Source organism: Orcinus orca, chromosome 3, assembly GCF_937001465.1.
Source record: "Orcinus orca chromosome 3, mOrcOrc1.1, whole genome shotgun sequence".
Taxonomy (NCBI): Eukaryota; Metazoa; Chordata; class Mammalia; order Artiodactyla; family Delphinidae; genus Orcinus; species Orcinus orca.
The window spans coordinates 178,712,510-178,738,502 of NC_064561.1; the positions used below are offsets into that span (position 1 = coordinate 178,712,510).

The 25,993-nt window shown below is 43.2% G+C and overlaps 2 protein-coding genes across 3 annotated transcripts in view; one reads left to right on the plus strand and one right to left on the minus strand.

The window, feature by feature from the left end:
- The window catches only part of MTRR (5-methyltetrahydrofolate-homocysteine methyltransferase reductase), a 29,869-nt gene extending 19,527 nt beyond the window's left edge, over positions 1-10,342 (minus strand). The window contains exons 1-6 of the mRNA XM_004274495.4: positions 10,274-10,342; positions 9,277-9,600; positions 8,117-8,278; positions 6,263-6,416; positions 4,396-4,513; positions 2,077-2,455 (exon numbers count right to left, since the gene is read on the minus strand). Of these exons, the coding sequence (XP_004274543.2) occupies positions 2,077-2,455; positions 4,396-4,513; positions 6,263-6,416; positions 8,117-8,278; positions 9,277-9,600; positions 10,274-10,342 (1,206 nt within the window). The remainder of the gene's footprint in view (positions 1-2,076; positions 2,456-4,395; positions 4,514-6,262; positions 6,417-8,116; positions 8,279-9,276; positions 9,601-10,273) is intronic.
- FASTKD3 (FAST kinase domains 3) lies at positions 9,549-17,875 on the plus strand. Of its 2 annotated transcripts, XM_004274496.4 has the most exons (6): positions 9,551-11,890; positions 12,568-12,653; positions 14,638-14,812; positions 15,895-15,964; positions 16,302-16,416; positions 17,534-17,875. In XM_004274496.4, exons 1-6 carry the CDS (start codon positions 10,456-10,458, stop codon positions 17,630-17,632), a joined length of 1,980 nt encoding a protein of 659 aa, XP_004274544.2. In that variant the 5' UTR covers positions 9,551-10,455; the 3' UTR covers positions 17,633-17,875. The 2 variants fall into 2 exon arrangements, 1 of the variants encoding a protein (XP_004274544.2); XR_004485650.2 differs by lacking the exon at positions 17,534-17,875 and having other exon boundaries at positions 9,549-11,890; positions 15,781-15,964; positions 16,302-16,381.
- The last annotated feature ends 8,118 nt before the right edge of the window (positions 17,876-25,993 follow it).

Genomic DNA, 25,993 nt, shown 5'->3' on the forward strand with positions numbered 1-25,993 from the left:
TTTAGAATTTCTGAGATATACGGAAAATATCAGATACTACCATTTTTCATGTAAAGGTCTAACAGTCTTCCTAATGAACTATGCAAAAAGAAATAGCACGTGGCATGTGGACAAAGGTTTAGCTAAGGTGCTCTTTTCCATCTCTATCCATAAAGAGGACTAGACACGTTCACTTTCACTTGAACATTTACAATTTTGCCCCAAGACCATGACATCGTTCCTGCTTGCTGGTACAAGACAGTGCAAATAAATGTAGAACATCTGGACACTCAGCAAAACATCACACTAGTCCACAGTATCAACACCATTATGCTAATCAGATGATGCCGGAGTCTTCTGTGCCTTACGGAGATTGAGGGCCTGTGGTGTAAGTACAATTTTTAGGATTCCAATGTTTGGTGCGTGTCAGGACATCCCCCCCCAAGTAAAGCATACACTATCTCATCTTGCACTTCACTTCACCTAGAGAGATGCATTACACCTGGCAGGCCTCTCTTCAGGCTCTGGGATACTGAGATACTGCTCCAACCCAAACACCAGGTGACACAAAAGTGGCCAGCTTTGAGGGGGGCCCAGAGCAGGAAGGAGCTCTGCAGCAGGACCCCGTGACACGCTCATCGGAGGCTGTGTTGCTTGTACTACACAGTCCAGGAGATCCCACGGCGTTAGAGGCAGAAGGGATGGGGAGACGACACTGTGTGGCCTGAGTGGGTCCAGCTGAAGGCTTTCTTATGGCTGCACTGAAGCTCAGCTTCCCACTCAGCCAATCCTGCTTCTACCCTCCCCTCTCCCACCCACCCAAGGTGATGATCCCAAGAGGATGCCCTAAAAAAGGAAACTTTTTTCCCCAACCCCTTATCCTCTAGGTATATCCTTTGAACAGATTTACACAAGTTTCCCTTAAATAGTTGAGATTTTTAAAAATCCTTTAACCACATTACCAACAACTCAAGCCTATTTAATGATACCTACCATAAAAGAAACTCTCAGCAGCTTCTCAGTGAAGTGCCTTGTCAGATCAGTCAGCGCTCACAGCCTCTGCCACATGCACCCGGCCTTGCAGCGAGCACACGGGGGCTGGCTCTCCACAAGTCCATGCACCCTGCTCCCACCAGCCCGGCATGTTTACTAGAGCCACCCATGCCTGTTCCCAGCCCTGACTACCATGTACTTATTGTGATTTACCCCACTTAATAAATAATGAAGTATAAGTGCAAAGGCAATAACCCACGGCTGGTCATATAAAACCATACCTGTTTATCTGAATGCATTAGAACAACACTACTAAAGGTGGGGTTTATGTGAGAAAGCCCCTGTGGGACTCGAATCAGCCACTCTAAAACAGAGGGCTTGGCTCTGCATTACAAGATTGGCTGCACTGGAAATTTATTCTAAGCACGCTGGAAGAAACTTCAGGGTACCATACACCGGCAATCATGGGGTAATATTAGCTATTATTCAACTCGATGCTCAAAAATTTACAGACCACTTTAAAGTCATTTATTTATTGATAGGAAAAATACTCTAGGCAAAGAGAAAAAGACTTAATATAGACAAAAATATATGTGTCAGATATTATCAAGAAAAAGAAAAACCCACAAAGTGAAGTAACCCAGAATACCAAAAATCCATACTGGAAAAAGATTTTCCTATAAATGAGTCCTCTGAGTTTGGCTGCTGAGATAACTTCCTGACTGCCCACAACAACTTGTCCTCATCTGGCCAACACATAAAGTGAGAAACCAAGAAGTTAATTCTCCAAAATAATGGAGAGACTGAGCTGTTAACCATTTCCTTCTTCAAAGAAAGGGAATGTAACAACACAAGCAGGTGTGCAATGCGTGGAGGTAGCACCTCTCCAGTGACTACTCAGTTCTGCCGCTGCAGTGCAGAAGCAGCCACAGGCACCGCGTGAATGGAGAGGCATGGCTGGGTTCCAATAAAACTTTATTTACAAAAGAGAGGTGGGAGACCACACTCTCCCTGCACGCCACAGTCTGCTGGACTCCATCATAATGTAATTTAAAAAACGCCACCACCACCACCACCCACGGCACATAAAGTAAAACTGCTTACCTGGCCAAAGGACTCCTCCAGATGCACCTGTAAATATTCTGGTGGTAAAGCAGGAATATTCAGAGAGGCCTGTGAAAGCGGGGGTATTGAACGGGCAAGCGAGGGCTCAAAGTCTGCAACCAATGTATTCGATTGACCTCTGTCCACTGCATTTTCCTCTAAAACTTCAGCATCCTTTCGTCTGGAATCATCTAATCTCAGAAGTCCGACCTGTGATTCAATGTGTAGTGATTCCGGTGTCACGGGGTCTGTCCTCCGGGAGGCATTAGATGCCATTGTGAGAGTTCCATTCATCCCCTCTTTTCCTTTACTCAACAGAAAATGCTTCGCCAGGGCGGCCCAGAGTCCATTAATCCATGGCTCAACCACAAGTTCTAAACTGGATTGTTGTAATAAAAAAGGAAAAAGGAAACAAATGCCTCAGTTCTCCATTTAAATACATAACAATTGGATAATGGCAGAATCTGTCCATTTGACAGAACGCTGTGCAACTGTCAAAAACACTAAATATGGAGGCTATTCAGAATACAAAAAATACTTATGAATGATTAAGCTAAAAAGCAGAACATTAATGTGTTCATTAGCGCTGCGCTGTACAAAATTCAGAGAGCAAAAATGAAGATAATTTAGTAAAAGGTAATAGGAGTGTGATTCCTCTTAACTTCCTAAAGTAGAGTTGGTAATTTAAGAAGCTGTAATTTTAGACAGGCATGCTAAATTCTGATGAGGCTAACAGTACTTACCCAAAATCCAAGTCTACTCTAATATCACAAATGATAATTACATCAATCGAATGCACCTTTTATTTTTTTTTTTTTGCCTAGCCAATTTACTGATCTTTGTTTCCCACAGATTAAAATATTACCAAGAAACCACTCCAGATTAATGCTCTTTTGACTAATAGTTCAAACCTTCGATCAGTTCTGAGCAATTATTCCGGTAAAATTTCCAGGCAGGCTGACCACAGGGGAAAAAAGCAATCATCCTTTAGGAGAGCTGAACTAATCATAAATACAGGGGACTTCCCTGGTGGTGCAGTGGTTAAGACTCCAGTCTACATTCTTAACCCCTTCAATGTGGTGGTACTTTAAGCCAAGATGTCTCCTTGAAAATATTTTAATTTTAGAAAAGAGTACTTAGGTTGACAACTTAAGAGTTGCAGGCTGCTGAAATATACATACAAGAATTTTAATGCTCGATCCAATAAATGAACAGGGAAACCGAAAGCCTTTGAAGTAAAATATGAACTGAGCAATAGGACTAATGGATTTATAAGGGTTTAGCAATTAAATAGCTCATACAGGACAATAAACATTTAATGCCAACAAGCTTCGGTGTTGGGGGGAAGCCCAATACAAAGGGACAAAACTAAAAGATAACGTGCGAGGAAATGTGGTAGAGCTTTGTCACCAGACAGGACATATGCCCTGGGGAGATGGAACAAACCCACAGTATCACAGCTGCAGAAAACGATGGATGTAGTGGACTCAAAGGCTGAGTTATGGGGAAATAGAAGTGTCTCCAACACGCCCAGGCAAGGTGATATACGTAGAAAAGCACGACCTTTGCTGAACTTGTCATGATGCATAAACACAGATCTAGTGGGTGAGATTTACTTAGTACATAGGCCTAGTAGAAAAAGAATCAAATGCGTATGTGTGCTGTTATCTGGCTAAAGCAGTTCAAGGATAAACGACAGCATAAGTTGTAGCACAGTACCTGTAAGGTTTCTGAATTAAGACATTAGGAACATTTGAAAGGTGGCACATAGAGTGAAATGCTGAATTGTAAAAACAAGAAAAAAATAATGAAATAGAAATTATATTTCCGGTTGGCATGGTGGCAAATGGCCAATAGGAGGGAGAACACCAAGGAGCCGGTGTGCCAGGAAGGCCTCTGACCCGCATCCTCCAACCGTAACTCGTGGCCTGCTGGGCACCTTCCACATGGGAGGTCCCGAGTCCAGTCGCTCCCGTGGGCACACGCTACCCAAGTGCCTAAAGAAAATGCTGACTTTCTGCAAACACCTACACATTTTTAAGACTAAGGTAACTGTACTGGGGCACCTCTCCTAGTTTCTTCCATTAACAGATACTGAGATGGATAAGGCACATAAAAAAAAATCAGCAAAATAGATAAGTGAAACTCTGGATGGTCTTCTTTGGTGCTAGAATTAAAAACAGCTAACAAAACTAAAATAAGACTTTCAAGATCGAAGTTTAGTGCTAAATCAAAAGTGAACCCCTTTTATAAACTCACTAAGTTTCCTCATGTACAAACAAGGTTTACTGGAAATGACAGAAAATACATTGCTCTTACCCTACACAGTCATCCGCGTGGCCAGTGTCATAGAAACGCTGGGCACCAAGCTCTTGAAATCGTTTATCAATTATCTTCCCCCCATTACAGAAGTACGTGTATTCTGAATCACCCAGACCTAAAGAGACCAAATAGGTTATTAGTATGCAATAAGGTTTAAATTTAACCACATACAGAAGAGAGAAACAAAACATTTAAAACAATACCATTCCATGCTGTTGTTGATGGAACAAGAAATAATGTATAGCTTCACGTTTTATTTTTTCCTTGAGAAATACTAAGTATACAAATAGAAACAAATAAATTCTTTGGACCACTATTAACAGAAATAGATCTCACACTTTTGTTTCCATGAATCTGTGTAAAAATATGGCAATCTGTAAACAAGGATTAAAAACATGTAATATCTGTATTTGAAGACTTTTCCAATCTACTGAAGGGTCTGCAAACTATAGCCTGTGAGCCAATTACCACCCACTGTCTTTGTGAATAAAGTTTTATTGGAACACAGCCAAGTCTACTGGTTCACACCTTGTTATGGCAGGTTCAAGCGACAACAACAGAGATAAGTAGATGGTATAGAGACCAGTGGCCTGCAAAGCCTAAAATATTTACTATCTTGTCCTTTACCGTTTACTGACTCCTAATCTAGAACATGAAGAGGTTACATCTGAAACACAACCAACCATTTATTTGCTCTGTTTCTGTGTTGGATAAATTAAGAATTGCTTCTATGTTTCCTGGTAAGAAATGGACTAATATTTCATACCTAGTTGAAAATTTAAAATTAAAAGCTTAAATTTCTTAGTTGTTTAATTGTCTTCCTGGATTTTTCCTACAAGAATGAGGTAAGCAATTGGTGGGTCCATATATGGGCCTAAGACTGACTAAAACGGCTGGATAAGCTTCAGTGTTTCCTTTTAAATAATTTTTGGAGGAATTTTTAAAGCAATATGTACAGGTCCACTCTTGAAAATAAAGAAACTGGAAAAAAACAAATTAAAAAGATGTGAACACTCTAAAATGCTCTCTTGAATACATTACAAGACAGATCTTGTCCAGGGTCACAACCTCAAATCTCTAACCAATTATTTATCGTAGCACATTCCATCCTTCCTAGGTACCTTCCCCAAACTAGTTCTCAAAGGTGAATACAGATCACAAGCCAGGCAAATGGACCCTGAATTCCCTCTCTCGTGTCCTATCTTGCTGAGCTGGTCCTCTGATCCTTTAATATTTTAAACCTGTACTTCACAGAGCCCTAGGCCAGTGCTTCTTAAGCTGGGATACATATTAGAGTCCCCTGGGAGCTTTAAAAAATACTGATACCAGGACCCTACCTCAGAACAATTAAGTCAGAATCACTGGAGGGGGGCTCAAAATAATGGAGTTGGAAGGAAAACTCCCCCAGCGGATCCCAGTGCATGGCCAGGCTTGAGAACCACATCCTAGGGGAATGGGTCTTCCCCTAGGAAAACTATCACGTCCACCTGAGAGCTTTAAAACAACAACAACAACGCCAAAAAACACCAGCATGCCAGGTCGCTCCTTCAGGGATTCTGTTCTGGCAGGTTTAGGGTGGGGCCTGGCCACTAACATCGTGAAAATATTTCCTGGTTGAATCTGGTATGTGCCTGGGGTTAAGGTGCTACTCAGGGGCTCTGCAGAGGAGCTGCTGTGGGGTGAAGACTGGGGAAACAGCATCTTATTTACATTCAAATATTATACATACATAAAGTATTTATATAAAAACCTAAAAAGGACAAAACCCAGGCAATTACACACCATGGCTTTGAAAGATACATTTAGATACTAGAGTTAAATCCAGCAGCAACAGTACAGTAAGTGCACAAAATACAGTCCACACCTAGTAATCCATACCACAGGTGAGCAAAGAAGTCACCCGGCAGTGTCTTGTCCTGTATGGCTTTAACAAACTTGCGGGCTGTGTCTGGCAGGTCTCCATCGCCCGTGGTAGAAACCACCACCACAAGAGGCGCTGTTTCAGTTTTCAGATCATACTATAAAATAAGGGTGTCATGTCAGAGATCTATTACTATATGTATTTTTGACGACTTAACACATCAGCAAAGCAATCAGGTTAATTTTCCGTCTTGTTGTCTGTATCGCATAACGGCAGAGAGGTACACAGAGCATTTTAAAGTTGGCAAAGGAAGTGTTACTCCTCAGAAATCAGGAAACCTGGCTGTCAGGAAGGGCCCGACTCCCTCAGGGTTCCAGAGAGCCGAGAATATCATCAGTGGTAAACTGAGATCATCAGTGTTTCCGAGTCTTACAAACCAAGTTTCCTTATTCTAATTCTCAACTAAATCTAAGTATTTCCAATAAAGCACTTGCCTGTCTCTATTCGTATCGACTCCATGAGCTCTGCTCCTCAAGAATATCATCTAACTTGGCACAAAGGAATTCATCACTTTATTTTTCATGCTGATATAACAGGTAAAGACTTGAGCTAACATTTTACCGTGCTTATAGGACACAGCACAACTCTATGCAGTTTAAAGTCACTTTAGTTTGAAAAAGACTACCATGATCTAGGAAGCATAGAGCTATCAACTGGAGAAATCACTCAGCTGGAAAGAGCAAACAACATGACTATGGTGGCAGCAAAAAAATTCACTACTCACCTAACTTTCAAATAGCTGCTGACCCCACTGGGGTCACTGGTGAGGGGGCCAAACCAGGGCTGGTTATATGATGCTGATGACTTTGTAGTAACAGATACAGACTGTACTCCACCCTGTGGCAGCAGCAATGTGAATTCACTTTGAAGGTGCTGTAGAATCACGGAGCCTGCGATTGCTGGTGTCCCCCAGGACCCTCCCTGCTGGGTGACTGACTCCATCGGGGCCACCCTAGCCCTGCTGCATCAAGGAACTTGATGGTTTCCCTGCTATGCACTGAGTTTATAATTCACCTCTGCTGCTGACAGGCTAGTCTTTACAACTAGAGATGCGGGAAAGACCAGAGGAGGTTGTGAACTTGAGAGTGCACTGCAGGGGTGGGTTTTCAAGTACAGAGCTGAATTCGAGGGCTTAGTGGCTGGCACATCACTGTGTGGTATTAGGGAGGAGCCCCTGCTCGTTGCTAGGGCCTGAACTGTATGAAACTATAATCTGAGGGTCTCAATCAAACCAGTTAGTCTGGGCACAGATCTGTTACGATCTCATGTATCCTAAGGTGGGAACTTCTGCAGAGACTGAACGTGATAAAAACAAGCAGTCCCAAGTCTTCTGCAGATCCTTATACCTCCACTTTAACTTCTATTTCATCAAAGAATTCAATGGTTCTTCACTTGGAGGAACTCTGGCATGAATTTCAGGGAAGTTACAAATGGGGCAGCAGGATTCGTGAGGTGGAAAGCGCCCATGTTCCTGTGAACACGCACAACTCATTTGTTCCCAGGCACCCCGTGAGAAAAACAAGGCGAGTACTACTATTCCCATTTACAGTTGAGAGTAGTTATTCGTCTTAGTTTTTAAGACTATGTAGTTTAATTCAAAACACACACACACACACACACACACACACGTAGAAAAAAACTGGCAGGAATCTTGCAACACAGTTGATAAAATAAATTTCTAAGTGTTAAAAAAAAAAAAAGGATCACGGTGGCATTCAGCGTCCCACTTCGTTGTTTAACGTCGCTTCCCAACCAGAATACTTCAAAGTATGAAACCCCGTAAAAACCATGACTTACCTTATGAGACTCACTAATACAGTGAAGATCTGCAGAAAAACCATATGCAACTGCTTTTTCACTTATTTCTTCGGCTATGGCCTTTGCCTGTCCTCTCTGTGTAGCATAGAGTAACAAAAACCTCATCACTTCAAAGCATCTGCTACAGCTGTGACAGTTACACTGACAAATAGAAAAGGGAAAAAGGGATTTCCTTTTTAATGAAGTAGTAATCAACCTGCAGGTATGAATTCTCTTAATTTAAAATAACTGCAACAATATCCACAGATAATACGAAATATACTCCTAAGTTTGTTAGCATTAATTCTAAAGGTTGAAGAGAGAGAATTCATTAAACCAAGGAGGATACAAGGTATGAAGCTCGAATTCCGCGGCACACAAATCACACTCTGGGGCCAGACTACTGGGGCTTGAATCCAGCCACGATGGATCACTCACAAGAGCAGAACTTTAGGCCAGCTTCTCAACTGACCGGTGGCTCAGCTCCCGCACCTTCAGAGCGGGGACGATGACCACAGCCACCCGACGAAAACAACGGTTGATGGAAACGGCACCGCTTATTATCATAACTAACGACCCGGAGCACTTCCCAGGAGCCACGCACGATCCTAGGAGCTTCAGAGAATGAGCCCCTCAGCCCCACAACGACCTCGTAGAGCCTCTACTGCACCCCGCATTTCTCGGGGTCGGCTCGCTGGCACCCGCAGGGCAAGGTCCGGCGGAGAAACAGCGGAGCATGAGCCTGCGTCCGGCCGGGTCCGCGCTCCCAACATTCCGGACCCTCCGGCGCCCCGTCCGGACGCCCTCGCCTGACCCTGCGCCCGAATGTGCCCTTTGACCCCGTCTAGAAAAGTGCCGACGGAGGAAGCGCCCACAGGGACCTGCGGGACCGGCTCCGCTGTGCAAACGCCGCGGCGCCGCCGGGGACCCGCTCCCAGAGGCAGTGGGGAGGCCTCAAGGCCGAGTCCCCGGCGCAGCCCGCCCTCCGCGCGCGCCGCCCGCAACCCCGAGGGGCCGGGGTCCTAACCGACCCGCAAGCGCCCAGCCCGGCTGGGGGAGGGACGCGAAAGCCGGTGCCCTCGCCGACCCCCAGCCGCCCACCCTCAGTCCCGTGCTGGGCGGGCGCCCACATCTGGAAACTGCCGCCCCCGTGCCCTCACCTGCGGGGGTCCGGCGGGGACGCTGGGGAAAGCGCAGGTACCACGACCCCTGCTCCCGCGCCTGCGCACACAGTCGGCGCCCGAGACCAATAGGAAGCTCGGGAAAGGAGCTGGGCCAATCACGGCGCGCCGGACGTGGGGCGGCTCCTCTCCAGGCGCAGGCGCCGAAGCGCTGGGCCCCAGTGCGGCGTGCGCGTACGGGGCTCCAAGAGGCTGCTGTGCGTTCAGGGTTTGCTGGGTCCCCCAGCGAGACGAGTCAGGTAGGTGTCCACGCCGGGTTTGGGCTCGGTTGTTCCGGCCCGGCGTGCGTGGCCCGCGGCTTCGCTAAGGCGCCCGCGCTCCCTGGCTCGCCCCGCTCTTCGGGCGCCGCTCCCGGCGGTTTAGGGGGGCTCCCGGCCCGTGGGGTCCTTTCCCTCCAGGGAGGACGCGGTCCCCGGGGTCCCCCGTCCTTCCCGTCCCGCGCACTCGTGTTCCTAGGTTCCACAGCGGGGGTGTTCAGGTGTGGGCGCGCCACCCACCTTACCCCGTCGTTTACCAGCGTCTTTTTTTATTCTACTGACATTTCTTTCTTCCCATCTGCCAGGCTAGACCTTCTTGTTCCTCAGTCCTGGAACAAGATCCTAACTGAGGGGAAACCAACACCTCAAGGCCCTTTAAGCGCTTTTTTCACCCTTGCTTTGACCCATCCGAATTAATGGCCACTTTACCCGTTGCCTCTTTTGGGGAAGTTGAACGAAACGCAATTCCTCCCATCAACCAACACATAGGAGGCGTACTTAGGATCCAGACTACCTGAGTTGAAGCCTAGCTCTGCCCCTTAATAGCTGTGTAAACTGGACCACGTGACATCTTTGTACTTCAGTTCCCTCGTTTCTAAAATGACATCGAAGTATTTAATTCGTTGTGTTGTTGGGAGAATTAAGTACAGCATTGCCTGGCAAATGAGAGCGATTATTACGAGATCCAGCCGCTGTTCTAAGCTCTAGGGTGCAGAGACGCTGCTCTTCTGGTACTTCTGTTTGAGTGGGAAATGTTTAGTGGGAATCATTCGTTTTGGGGTACTCATCCGTAGTTCCATAAGCATTGATGTTGAATAAACTATGTTCTAGTATATTTGACCGTGTTATTTTTATTCTTTTAACATAGTTATAAATCAAGAGGAGTTGAGAGTCTGGTGGCATGGCTTTAATTACCTTGCGGAGGAACCTTTGTCATTTATCTGATTTTCGGATACATGGAACTCTGGCTGGTCTGAAAACTCAACGTGTAAATTGTGTTCACAAGACAGTCAAGGAGCATCTGTGTCCATGGTTCTGGTCACTGCAACTTGAGCCTGTTAGGGTCAGGTTCCATCATGCCCATTCTAAAAAGTTCCATTCAGAAAACGGAAATGACCTTCATCCAGTTGGCGAGCCAGTGTTCTCTCCAGCACACGCTTGGGACAGGTCTGAACACAGTGTTAAAAATGTGGATGAACAGATATTTTACAGGAAACTAAACAGCTTCACTTCATCGGAAGAAGTCTTACATTATATAAGCACACTGCAGACTTTGCCTGACACTATGGCAGCAGGAGCCTTACATCGGATTTGTGAAATGGAAAAAAAAGATGACGATCAAAGGTTGCCAAAAGAAATACTGGAGAATAGCGCCTTTCAAGCTTTGTGTAATCAGTTTGCACAGGACCCCTCAAATCTGTCAAACACGGGTTTGGTGACTGCCTTGCAAGCCCTGACCCTGTATGTGGATCCCCAAAGTCGCTTGCTGCTAAGCCTCCTGGCAGAGTGCCAGCATCGTCTCGAAATGGGTAGCCTGGACATTCACAGTCTTTGTATCCTGGGGGAATGTCTGATTAAACTGCAAGGTCCAGGTTGTTCGACACTAGACCTGATTATATATCAACTGCAAGGTGAAAATTTGGAAGAATTTACCCCCGAGGATATTGTGACCCTTTACAGAATACTGCAGGCATGTCCTGAAAAAGTTGACCAACACCAGACGTTTTTACATAAGATAAATAACTTTTCTCTGTCAGTAGTTCCCAACCTGAGTCCTAAGTTTCTGAGCCAAATGCTCACCGCCCTGGTGGTACTTGATCAAACTCAGGCACTTACGCTGGTTATAAAATTGGGTAAATATGTTGTGAGGCATATCACCCATTTCACTAATGAAGAGCTCAAAGAAGTCTTAGAGGCATTCATCTACTTTGGGTACAATGACAGATTTTTTACAGAAGCCCTAGAGCAACATGTCGCTTCCCTCTGTCTCACTCTGGATCCCGAGGTTGTCAGCAAAGTCATGGAGTATTGCAGTAGAAAGCTGATTTTTTCAAAACCCATCCTCAATGCAGTGGCAGAAACTTTTGTTTGTCAGTCAGAAAAATTTTCACCTAATCAAACTGCTGAGTTAATTGAACCATTTGGAAAACTCAATTATTTGCCACCAAATGCCTCTGCTTTATTTAGGAAGCTAGAAAACATACTGTTAACTCGTTTCAATTATTTTCCACCCAAAACACTATTGAAACTTCTCCATTCATGTTCACTTATTGAATGCCATCCAGTCAACTTTATGGCCAAAATATTCAGCCCGTATTTTCTTCAGCAGCTGCAAGGTGAGTTGGTTATTACTTCTGAAAGTCGAAAACTTAGCGTTTGAACTTGTGATGTTTTCAAGTCACATATGTACCTTTTTTATTGAGCAGTGCTTTCTTTGCCTTTATTTTTTCTTCCATAACGATCTAACGAAGAAATCTGAAGCTGCAGATGCTAATATAAACACAGAATTAAAGAATGCTAGAACATTGCATGGAGAGAGAAAACAGTTTCGGGTAAACAGACTCTGCTGCCCTAGCTGAGAAACTGAGTCTTCTTGCAGGGATCTGGTGATGGCTGTGGCAGTGTCACAATTACATGTTAGCGTCTTTGATGAGAACAACTGTATCACTCCTTTTTTTTTTGAGAAGATGTTCATCTTAATTCAAAGCCACCCAAATATGCCGGAATCTAGATCTCCATAGGTAAAGGAAATTCCTACAAATTCTACTAACATACATTTGTCACTTTTAATTATATTCTCTAGTTAGGATCATGCGTTTTTGGAAGCCAAAATGAGATTTCATTGAGATGGGAGGCAAGAAGGTATAATTAATTCTAACAAGTTCTTTTCCTAGTGTCATTTAAAAGTACCTTACTGGAGTGAATTAATTAATGTGCATTCTGGATATTCTTTTCTCTTATCACACACACCAAAGTTCAAGCTTAATTATGACTGTGATGCTTTTTATTTCAGGTGAAGAGTCCTATTTGGACAGACTGAGCCTAGCACAACTGACCCAACTTTTCTTAACCGCGATTCTAGAATGCCCGTTCTATAAGGTAAAAGCATGAGCTGCATTGCTTTATTTCCCTACAGGGATGGTATTCTTTTGCCTCCTCCTTCCTCTCCAGCACCTCCCCCGCTCCCGAATCTTTTAAGTTCCTTCTCTTTTGAGCTGTCTCAGTAACCTCATTAGAAAGGAGAATTTTCATTCACTTGGAGTAGTTGCCACCAGATAGCCTTTTCTCTAATAAATTGACCCTATTCCTGTGTTCTTGTCCTTGAAAGACCCACTTCCTACGGTGTAAGATTCTTAGAAGGTTTTATCAAGTATGGCAGGCTTATGAGTCTTAGTGCTCTTAGACTTTCTCTAGGGATTTTAAAGGGTTTTAGCATTCGCCATGGCTGTTGGATATAGAGGTGTGAATTTATGCACTGAACAGATCCTGAACCATTACTGAGTATGTTCTTAAACCAAGCAGAAGTTTCACTCTGACGTGATAGAATTCAGTTTACATGGAGTTCGAGCTTTGTATAAAGCTTTCTAAGGATTCATTCTCCTAACTTAATCAGGCACGTTGTTTAGGATCAGAAATGGTACCTCCAGCTTGCTCATTCCTGCCTGTTCTCCGTACTTGACTGAACCATGTTTATGAGTAGCTCATAAACACCATCTAGTTTCTCTCTTTTCATGGAATGGGACTATTCAAACTACAATTTGCTTTTATTCCCAGTATATCATGGACATTCTTCGGGGGTAACAGGTAAAGATCAAATGTATACTTTTAAAGAATGGTCTGATATTTCACGGCATTTATTCTACTGTCCCACCATTGATGGATTTTCAGGCTTTTTCAAACGCTTGTCTTGATCAGCCATGCTGTCATAAACATACTTACATATCCTGTCATACTGGAACCTTTTTGTTGTTTTAATCTAAAGACTAGATTCCTGAATGTGGGATTACTGGATTAATTTTCAATAGACTGACATTTTCTTTTTCCCGTATAGTTGTAGATGCCATATTTCACCAGCAGTGAATGAAGGTGACCACGTGTCCCCATTTGTGTTGCGGTGTGTTCTTAGTCCCTTTAATTTTGTCATTTGACTCAGTGAAATGTCAAGTCACATGCTTCAGTTGCACTTTAACGAGCGATAATGAAGTTGAGCATATTTTCACGTTTACTGGTCACTTACATTTGCTACGAATTGCCTTGTTACACCTTAATTTCTGTTTGTATAGGGTTGTTTGTCTTTCTCTTTTGTATTTGTTTTTTGTCCTAGAACACATTGTAAAACATATTAACTGTTAAATACGTTGTACACATTTCTTCCTGGTTTGTGGTTTAAAATTTTTTTTAGTTTTAATTTAATATTGTTTATGATGCCTTTTTGCTATATAGAAATTTTTAAGTTTTCTGTAGTCAAAATTATTCATTTTTTATGGCTGCTGGGTATTGTTTAGGAATATTTTATGACTCCTAAGGTAATATAAATATTTTACTAAATTTAAAAAATATTGTTTTCCATACTGTATTTAGATCTTTAATCTACTTGAAATAGATTATAGTCTGTAATGTGGGGCAGAACTCTTAGTCCTTTTCCAGATGGATAACCAACTGCTAGCACCATTATTACATAGCTGTCCTTTTCTTTCTAAATTGAAATGTCAGCTTTATCCCAATTTCCACTATTAAAAACTTCAGCTGTGTTTCCTCAAGGCCCTTAAAGCAATTCTGAGAGTTCCAAAGATGTTTCTTGAGCTTTCTTTCCTTCTTTCTTTCTTTCTATCTGTCTTTCTTTCTTTCAGTGACCATTGGCTACATTTAAACACATTTAAAAGATATTTTGGACTATTGGGCTTGAACTATAACAAGAATATTTGGCGTTGTCATTTTGAGAAAGGTATTTGTCCTAAGTCCTGGAGAAGCATCATGCCTATAAAGTAATATTGGATCAGACTTTTATACTCAGGCAACCTTCATTTTATTCTCTGATTTTGTATCTTATTTTTCTTTCTCATGTTTGCACATACATTTTTAGGGTCCAAAACTTCTTCCTAAATATCAAGTGAAATCATTTCTTACTCCATGCTCTTCCCTGGAGACCCCCATGGATTTTCAGCTATATAAATCTGTGATGATTGGACTGATTGACCTTTTAGGAGCAAGATTGTATTTTGCTTCAAAAGTGTTAACACCCTATTGTTACACGATAGGTAAGTAGTAGGGAGTTTTGTTGTTGTTAACTAAACCTCAGTGTGCTGTCCTCTGATGGAACACATGGGGCTTAGTAGCCACCAAAGGTCTGGAAACAAAATGAAGTTGGCCCTTCCCTGAAGGCAAATTGGAACGGGTGGACGGTAGGGCTGAAGAGTCAGGACTCCATGTTAGCCACATAGTAGCTGAATGCCTTTGGGCATCCTTTCAGGGCATTCATTTGCTTGTTCTCATCTGCAAGATGAGAGTAAGAGGAGTAGTGACCTCAAAGACTTGTTTAAGGACAAAATGAGGTAACTCAGACTAATACCTGGGAGACAGTAAGTGCTCAGTAATTGTTAGCTGCTCTCATCCTCTTGGCCAGTGCTGTCCAATGTAATAGCCACACATACCAGTAGCTACTTAAATTTAAATTAATTCCAATTTTGAAAATTCACAGTTCAGGTCCCCAGTTGCACTAGCTGCACTTGAAGTGCTCAGTAGCAGGTATAAGCGTCTGCATCATCGTGGACAGCGCTGACTACAAAGTCCTTCTCCTTTCAAATTGATGAGTAAAGGACAGTGAGCTCAGGGAGGACAGTGTTTCTAGGCTTCAGGTGGTCACATCTCACTCCCCTCCTTTATGGGCTCCTTTGACAAGGAAGGAAGGGGGAGCCTGCCGGCGCCCAGGGCCCACGAGTTGGGCTGCCGGCTGCTTCACCTTCCCTGGGCACTGGAGCTCCAGGGATGCAAGGTGCCAGTTGTGCAGGTGTCTGACTTTACTCAAAGGATTTTCTTCACTATTCCCACCAGTTGTTATAAGGAGAGTAAAAGTGTGTGTGATTCACATCATGCCCCAGATACCTTGAGGGCCCCCTCCTTGTTTTAGTGCAGTTAAGGCCCTCTTAGTTTAAAGCTGACTTGGTTGGGCAAAGCTCTGATTAAATTAAAATTCTCACCATTGTCTGGTGTGGTCATTACTTTGCAGCCTTCTGCCCAGTTGATAAATGCAGTATGGAAGAAATCAAAACAACAAGGAGAAAAGGAAGCTAGTGTTTGTGAGGGTATCACACGAAGAATTTTTCCTTTCTTCTCTTACCAGATGTTGAAATTAAATTAGATGAAGATGGATTTGTATTACCATTTACAGTTGATGAAGATATACATAAAAGGTAAAGAAAACTGTTGTGGTTTATATGTTATAAGACTTGTTGAGGTTAATACACAGGGATTGTTTTCTTAAGAAAGTGAAAAAAGTAGACATGCTTCTGAAAATTAAAACACTATGGCATACCAGTTTTGGAAATTCCATGTAATATCTTGTGAACCTTAATTTAATTAAGTTGAGTGCTTTTTCAACAGATTAATGGATAACAGTCATGATTCATTTGAAAATAGTATTGGCACGAAGGAATAGCCAAATCCCAAATAAACTCTGGCAGCTAAAACCATATAAATACTTTGGATTGTTTTAAAAATGAAGTTTCCCTCTCCTCTTTGGTTTTTTAGGGTAGCACTGTGCATTGATGGTCCAAAAAGATTTTGTTTGAATAGCAAACACTTACTGGGAAAGGAAGCTACTAAACAAAGACATCTGTACTTACTTGGTTATCAAGTTGTCCAGGTATGGTTTTGCCTTTTTTTTTTTCCTAAAAGCCATTTCTAGTTCAGATTTGCTTTCTCCAGGATACTAAGTAGTATGCCAGCCCAGTGGACCAAGCCTCTTAAGTCTGGTTTAAATGCCAGCTTTGTTCATTAGGCTTAAGTCTCTTGATTTGTAATTTGAAATCACGAATTTCAAATTTTCTCTTTTCCAAAAGTGAGACATACCTAAATTCTGTATGAGCTGTGCTTTACTTTGCTTTTAGAATTACTAAATTATTGGAATATCTGTTTTGTTTTAATTTCCCTTTGATTTAATGACGAGAATGTACAAGATGACCCATTAAAAGCAGGACCTTCATTGGTTTTTAATGTTTAAGACTCTTATTTGTATTTACATCGTAGATCACTTAGCAAGGTCTTAGGTGATGAGTCGTGATGAATGTCCACGGAGCTTTCCATTCTCTAAGCTGTCTACCAATCTCCTGTCTGCTTTCCTGTCTGGTTACTTTTTTCCTTTCCGTCTTGTACATACCCAGATTAATTTTCCTAAAGTGAATCGTGCCAGTGTGTGCCTAGAAACCTTCATTGTTTCTTTACTGCTTATGGGATAACGACTACATCTACATCTCAACATTCTAGACCCTTCGAGGTCTGCCCGCAGCCAGGCCCTCTGCTCCCAGCTCAGTGGTCTCTTCTGTCTGGCCTTTCTTCCTTGCCGATGCAAGTCAGGTGGTCCCCACCTCTCTGAGTGTCTAAATTCTGGCTGTTCATCAACTCCCAGCTCAGGTTGACCTTTCACCCTAACCTGAAGTGTCGACTCCCTCTCAGCACTAGAACACCAATTTGTTTTGCATGTTCTGCTTAGTATTACTGCCTACTTTTTGTATATTTTAAGTTAGCACCTGACTTGTAAGTTCCTGGAGGGAAGGGATTATGTCTGATTTTTATTTAGACATTCTACCTGTTGTTGAGCCTCTGCTACCTGGCAGCACCATCACAGGCACCGCTGGGATCTCTGCCTGCTGGGAGCGTACACACTGCTGTGGGGAGGGTGTGGTAGGCGGAAAGGGTAACCAAACCCAAGGTAATTTCAGATCATGAAGGATGAGGATGTATTTATTTTCCTCTCTTTACAGATTCCCTATTACGAGATTGAGATGCTAAAATCAAGACTTGAATTAGTGGAATATTTACAAAGAAAACTATTTTCTCAAAACTCTGGTGATCACTGGTAACAAGAATGAATACTGACTTCAGAACTCAAATAGTGAAAGAACTTGCAAATTAGCTGTTTATTTATGTACTTTGGTGATCTGAAAGGGGTCTCTAGTTTCCTTATACCATGTATACGCTTATCAGTAGCAAATTTAAAATTAATTTTAACCTTCATTTAATGCTGGTATCAGATACTTTTATACATCAAACAGAATTGATTGAGTACAATAAAGGAATGTAATGAGTAAGTGTCATAATTTTAAGTCTTGTGACAGTTATTGCTAACTGAAAATATATTCTTGAGAGACCTTTGTTTCTTCTTCTAACAAATATAAGGAAGAAATCTTATCTGCCGGTTTTTTCTTTTGTATTTTGTTAGAGGAAGTAATATATGGTAAGGAAAAGGAGCAATGAAAAATAGACTAGTACTTTGGATGTAAACATTTATAACTGTAGACTTATGCAAAAATAACCCTTTAGTTAATAATATTTTGTATCGGTATAGGAGCTTTATATATATATATATGTGTATATATATATATATATATATATACACACACATACACGTATATATTATAATTTTTTAAATAAAGAAATAAAGATGTAAAAAAAGCAACTTAAGTAGGGTTTTGGGGGGTGTTTGGAGGGAGAAACTTCTAAATTTTAAATTAAGCATGGATTAAAATTCTTTAGTTCATTGCAGATGCTTCATTGTCCCATTACGGTCAAGTTAAAGTTTCCGGATAAAAGGGTTCTGCACCCAACTACAGTGTACGCATTGGCCAAGGGGGCGGGGTGTGGGTGTCCCACACAGCACTCAGCAGTGCTCCAACACCAGCTGGGGGTCCGCAATTCAGCTCCATTCTGACACTATCTACCTGGAGGCAGCACCAGTTCCCACACGTTGAGGGCTCAGTCCCACAAGTCTGCCCGCTTCCCACCACCCCCCGTTTCAGATGCCAGTCACAAGTCCAGGTTGTCACATGACCTGTGCTTCTGACCAACTGGCTATAGATTGGGGGGTCCAGTGACCCCCTCCTTGGGCTCCATTAATTTGTTAGAGCAGCTCATGGAACTCAGAGAAACATTTTACCTACCAGATTACTAGTTTATTACAAAAGGACATAACTCAGGAAAGCCAGATGAAAGACACTCTTAGGGGCAGGTATGGGGAAGGGTGTGGGGTTTCCTTGCCCTCTCCAGGCAGCACTCTCCCCTAAACTCCACCTGTTCACCAACCTGGAAGCTCTGAATCTGGTTCTTTTGGGTTTTTGTGGAGACTTGATTACATAGACTTAAATAGCCACACAAAGAGGTAAGAGCAGTCTGTTACAAATGCTATGAAAAAAACAGTATAGCCTAAAACCTTCTTCCTCCGCCTTTTCCATTTATCTAAATCCTTCTCCATCCGGACTTTTGTTCCTGGTTGCCCTAATTGGAATGAGATGCTCCTTCTTCTGCACTTTCAGTTGCATCCTCTCCTGAGCCTTTGTCTCATTTAGCTCTCCCTTACCCTCTTCATTCATTCATTCATTCATTCATTCAACATTTTTTTTTTTTTTTTTTTTTTTTTTGCGGTACGCGGGCCTCTCACTGTTGTGGCCTCTCCCGTTGCGGAGCACAGGCTCCGGACGCGCAGGCTCAGCGGCCATGGCTCACGGGGCCATGTGGGATCTTCCTGGACCGGGGCACGAACCTGTGTCCCCTGCATCGGCAGGCGGACTCTCAACCACTGCGCCACCAGGGAAGCCCATTCATTCAACATTTATTAAAGAGCTGTGATCATGCTGGGTACCCACTGACTGTTAGAGCTGCAGAGGGAAGCAGAAAAGAGCTCCTGCCTGGAGGGGCTATGGGTGATTATAGTGATGGGCCAGCTGGCAGTCCTGATGCATGAGCAGGACCCTGGGAGGCAGAAGACGTCAGGCCAGCCTGGGGTGCAGGAGGAGGCTTCTTGGAGTGCTCTGTGAGCTGAATTCAAAGAAAGGGAGGCAGGTCTCTGGTGGGAGAGCATTTCAGGCATCGCCATGGCCAGAGCACCCAGCACAAAGCAGACGGTCGCCATGGAGAGTGAGGCCAGAACTGACTTTGTTTTAAAGCAAATTTTAATCCTGAAAATGTGCATGGATATGCTATGAAAATAGTTTAGGCTAATAAACAGATACAAGAGTGCTGATTTCACCAATTGGAGTAAATTTGGCAAGCTCTGTAAGATTATAAAGCCATATGTCCTTATAAACTGAATCCTCAGGCCACTAATATTTTAATGTCTACCTATGTAAATAAATATGACGTGAATTTCCTTGTTGAAATTACATATACAGTATGATAACTCCTGGTACCATATATTAATAATGTTTTCAAATAAGACATACTCTTGATGTTGTTTTTTAAAAGTAAAAGCAAAGCAAGGAAAAAAAAGTAAAGCAAAGAAAGCAAAATAGGTGAAAAAAAATTAACTTGCGAGCATAACCCCTGAAGCAACAGTGATCATCTTCAGACCAGCCGCGAGAGGGCAGCAAAGGTGAGGACATCTATTGGGCTTCAGCAGCGGAATCGAGATGATCCCTGGTCGCAGGAGGAGAGAGTGTATCCTGCGCGCCTGCTGGGGGCGGGGGGTGGGGGGGGGGGGCGGCAGGCTGGAGCTGTGGAATGGTGCGGTGACAGTTATGCCTGAACAAAACAGGCAATTTTCCATACCTTGACCTAAAGAAGGAATGCTGTTTGGCTGAACCAAGCCTAGACAGGGAGGGTAGATGGTATCTTGGGATGAAGAGATGCTGGTTGGTTCTTTGACCAGGATTCTACCTGCTGACTCTGTACACCTGGGTGCATATGGAGACTTGGTAAATATTCATTAGGTAGAAGAAAGAATAGGAAGGAGCAGGAACTGAGCATATTTGATAGAATTCTGGGGGGTAAAAAGTCAGTTCCCTCTAAAAAAGCTGGACCCTTCCCTGAATTTGTACACAAATTCAGGGAGGGGGTCCTGGCACCATGGTGGTGAATAAGCCTCCAAAAGCTGAGATTTCCCCAAACTGGAAACATATCCAGACCCACCTGGAGTCTAAATACATAGTGTTGGATTGTTACCAAACCAAACTTGGGTCTGCCCACCCACGTGCAGCAAAGCCAATCTCCTGACACGGGGCTGTGGTGAAGGAAAGTGCAGCATCTGTGGCAGGCACCAGGCACGGAGTCCAGGCAGCTGGTGCTCAGAAAGCCTGAACCCCCCGATGGGCGTCAGCAAAGCATTTTTAAAGGCCAAGTGAGGGAGGGGGTGTCCCAGGATCTGTGATCAGCTAGTGCACAATTCTCTGATTGGTTGATGGTGAGGTCACAGGGTGGTGTGTCAGGGGTTAATGTTGTCAGTCCTCAGGTGCCAGTTAGGTCTGGGGGCTACTTCTCATGGTCATCAGGTAGTTAATTTCTTCCATTCAGTGGTGGTTTTAGCATCTGTAAAACAACTCAGGAAATGTGCATCAGATACCATTATCTATTATCTGGGTACTTCAGAGAGGAACTGCAGCAGAGGACATGGGGGAGGGGACTGTCCCTGAAAGGCCTCTTAGGGTCCTGCTCTGTTTCAGGATCATGAAATAAGTCGTGCCTTGTCAGCTGTATGGCCAGTACCTGGAAAACAGTAAGTGCTCAGCGAGCCATGAGGGCTCTTGTTGTCATTGGTACAAAAGTTACGTTGCAGTCAGACTTCATTGTTACAGCTCGTGGAGAGGGAGCCCATCAGGGATGCTCTATAAGGAGGAGCACCATTGCCTGGACGGTTAAGACTCCTGGGGCAGCAGCTTGAACCAGCAGCCACTCCTTTTGCTAATTAGCATCACAGACACCCTGCTGAGAAACCTCATTCTGTAAAACCTTTACTGTAATAAGAATGCAACACACCTCTATTGCCTGCAGGATCTGAGCCTCCTGGGTCATTCTGGTGCAGAGAAGCAGCCTTGATTTCCAAGACGATGCAGAGCTTCAGATAGAGGGTTTGGGACACAAACCCCCTTACCTTTTTCTTATCTTTGAGCATCCTGAGTCGTCTTCTCAGGCCAGGCCTCATGTTAGTTCTCTTATACACAAGCTTGCTCTCTGCATCTCCAACCCAACTTCATTCAATTTCACCCAAATCCTCTACCCATCCTGTCATCCCTCTGCCTGGTTCCTCTGGTGTGCCGGCTCCCTCGCCTGTGTAGTCAATAAGCCTTACCTTTTGTTGGTGTTCTTTGGCTGTTGGCTCCATCATAAGAAATTTTGCCTTAATATACTTGAAATCAGAAAAAATCTAAACATCTCTGTCCCCATCTCTTCCCACAGTCTCTGGCATATAGGGCACACTATTTGTGTCTTGAACTGATATTCTGGGTTCTAATGTTTGCAATAAACAATATCTCAGTAATTCTACTGTAAATTTTATTATGGAAAACACTGAACACACATAAGTGTAGAAAGAATAGTATAATGAATTCACATGAGTCCCTTTATTCAGCATGGCAAAATACCCAAATTTTCCAATTCTGTTTCATCTATTTACTCCCATATTCTTTTTTTTCTTTTCTTTTTTTATTGGAATGTTTCTTTAAAAATCCAAGCTATCATATACTTTTATCCTAAATACTTCAGTATGAATCCATAACCAAAAAACTTTTTTCTTTTTTATTTAACTATTCTGCCATTATTACAATGAACAAAACTAATAATTTTTTTTTTTTTTTGCGGTACGCGGGCCTCTCACTGTTGTGGCCTCTCCCGTTGTGGAGCACAGGCTCCAGACGCGCAGGCTCAGTGGCCATGGCTCACGGGCCTAGCTGCTCTGCGGCATGTGGGATCTTCCCAGACTGGGGCACGAACCCGTGTCCCCTGCATTTGCAGGCAGACTCTCAACCACTGCGCCACCAGGGAAGCCCAAAACTAATAATTATTACCTGTGATCATTTAATACCTGGTCTATATTCCAGGTTTTCTATACTGTCTCAGGAATATTTTTTTAATTTTTTTTATTGAAGTATAGTTGATTTACAATGTTGTGTTAATTTCTTCAGTACAGCCAAGTGACTCAGTTATATATACATTCTTTTTTATATTCTTTTCCATTATGGTTTATCCCAGGATATTGAATATAGTTCCCTATGCTATACAGTAGGACCTTGTTGTTTATCCACTCTATATGAAATAGTTTGCATCTACTAACCCCAGACTCCCCCTTGGCAACCACAAGTCTGTTCTCTACGTCTGTGAGTCTGTTCCTGTTTCATAGATGGATTCATCTGTGCAATATTTTAGATTCCACATATGTGGTATCATATGGTATATGTCTTTCTCTCAGAAATATTTTTTAACTGTTGATTTGTTTGAAGCAGGATCTGAACAAAGGCCACATACTACTTTTAGATGTTAGACCCCTAAGTCTTAAGTCTCATGTCTGTAACTGCCCCCCTCCCTCACCTGGTTTCCATGTTATTAATTTATTGGAGAAGTTAGATCAATTGCCTTGTAAAATATCCCACAGTATTGATTTGACATTTTCTAACTGATTCCTTTGCTATATTTCCTGTTAAACTAAAGTTTACATCCAGAGGCTTGCTTAGATTCAGCTTAATTTTTTCAGCAAGGATGCTTCAGAGGAGATGCTGTGTATTTGTTTTACATCATACCGTAATGTCTCGTTACCCTCTTAGTGATACTCATTAAGATTGATAGTGGGTTCCGGGATCACCACCAGCCTGATCCATCCACCATATAGTCCCCGTCAACCTGTCACCTAATGGCTTCAGCATCTGTTGATGACTGTTGCCTAGATTCATTATTCCAACAGGTGTTTAAAAAAAAAAAGGATTTCCTAACGCTATCATTCCTTTACTTTTATTATTTTTATTATCCTTTTATTTTATTCCTTTACTTGTATTCATCTATAAAGAAGAAATTTCTCCCATCAACTATTTTTGAACTCTAAAATAAGGTTTATACACAAACTTATGGTTACCCAGGGGAAAAGGCGGGGGAGGGATAAATTGGGAGATTGGGATTGACACACGCACACTACTATATATAAAATAGATAACTAATAAGGACCTACTGTATAGCACAGGGAGCTCTACTCAATACTCTGTAATGACCTACATGGGAAAAGAATCTAAAAAAGAGTGGATATGTATATGTATAACTGATTCACTTTGCTGTACAGCAGAAACTAACACAACATCTTAACTATACTCCAATAAAAATAAAATAAGGTTTATACAGGAAAAGAAAATGAGATAAATGTGTCTTTCCTTGTGTCAAGGTTTAGAATACAGAGGCGGTTATCTGGTCAGTATTTTGTGTGTTTGTTTAGGATACTTATGAATTCATGACATTTTATGTACTTGATGTGCTTCAGCCCATTACAGTCATCTTTTGGATGCATAACATGTCCTGTTTTAGATCGGTGGGATACCCTTCAGGATGGCCTCTTTGTCCTTTTGACCTTGACACATTCGATTTTGAAAATTTCTCGGCAGAAGAGGATGTCCCAGGCTCACTTACCATTTCCTGTCTCAGCCCTGGGGTCCAGCCTCTGTAAGGAGCTCTGGTTCTGGCACGTGGTCTATGCTCACTGCTAGAGCCGTCAGTATCGGGGGTTTTTCATTGGGGGCATCTATAAAATCACATGCATTTTGATTTCAAAATCGACAAGGTGAACTAGCCAAAATTAAATTTGCACTTATATGTCTTGATTCATAAGTTTGATGCTTAATGTGACTCCAAGGGACTCCATCAAGTGAGTGACGCAGCCTACAGGAAAAACCTGATGACAAACATGCTTTCTAAGTCTACCAGCAGTACTCACGCCTCGTTACCAGGGAGGAGGTGTCGAGTGAGGTAAAGGCGTGTTACCCCACCACAGACCACTGCCCGTGCCCCAGAGCCTGTGGAGATGCTTTGGAGGACGGGCAGTGGCTCCCCTGTCGCAGGAGCCAGGGTCATGCAGTTACCCTCACTGTCAAACAGCACTGATGGGGGATCTGGAAAAGGTGCAGCAGGAGCACCCTTTCATACCCCTTGAGTTCATAATGACCTTTAGGTTTGCTGGGTACACAGACGGGCAGTTCTCCTAGCCGGTGACGGATATGTGTGTTTGTCCATCCACCCCTCTTAACTCTGAACCATCATAAAAGCAGAGGAGTACTTAATCCAAGGGATGTTAAGCTGTTTTAAAGCCTGTGAATTAAAGTCCAATTATGTTGGGCCACTTAAATGAGTTTACAGTGACATTTACAAATAACATGATTGTAAAAGCTTTCAAACTTAAAATGGAGATATCAACCTTGTTTTAAAATGTCTGCATTTTCAACAGATTTTTTAGAAAGATGATGGCATTTTCATGTATTCGTAGGTGATGTTCCCCCCTCTCTCCACCTCAGTTAACAAAGGTTTACCAGGTGGAGAGGAGGCCATCTGGACACTTTGTTCCTTGGCTGTGTCAGTGCGCTGGCTGAGAATCGCGGGCTAAAGCTTTGTGCTTTGTCCAGGCTGTGGCCCCATCTCTGAATGGTCTGAGGGCTCCAAAGGAGAAAATCATTCCCTCAGACCAGCCCCCCCCTTTCCAGATATTCCATACACCTTTCAGGAGGGGCACCCACTGCCCTGTCACCTGCATCAAGTCACTTATCCTACCTACATCTCAGTTTTCTCATCAGCATAAAGAACCAGAGGGTTCTTCTGAACTTAACAAGTCTGTGGGCTCATGAGGACTCATGATAAATATAACACACACACCGCCCAAGATGTGCTGAAACCACCACTAATGTGACATGTGACACGCTGATGTCACACAGCATTAGCTTTCTCCTTCCCTGCCTCAAATTAACAGAACTTCTTCCTACCAGGTCTCCCCCTGCTTACATTTTGCCCAGATGTCAAGAGAAACGGGGCAAGTCCCAGCTGCAGTTTGGACTAGGCGCCTCCAATGCTCCCATGAACTGCCTGAGTTTCTGCAGTGGAGGCCGCCCTCCAGTGTGTCATCCAGCGGGGAGCTGCAGGCAGCCGAGGCCCCGGTGGACCTGCAGAGCAGGATGCATGAACAGTAAGCGGTCAGTACGCCCATGTCAACCTAAGCCAGACCAGTGCAATGTCATCACCCAGGGTCAGCTGCGGGCGCCGGTGTATATCCATGAGGCTGGCATGGGATTAGGGGGGTAGACATCCCAGACTACTGAGGTTGGCATTTGAAACAAAGCTCATCTGTGCACCCTTCGATAGCTCAGCTGGTAGAGCGGAGGACTGTAGACCTGAACATGTGAAACAAAGCTGATCTGATCTCCTGCAGAGTTAACTTGTACTCAGCGTGCCTTCTTGTACTATTAACCCACTTATTTTAAGAGCAGGGTTTTCAT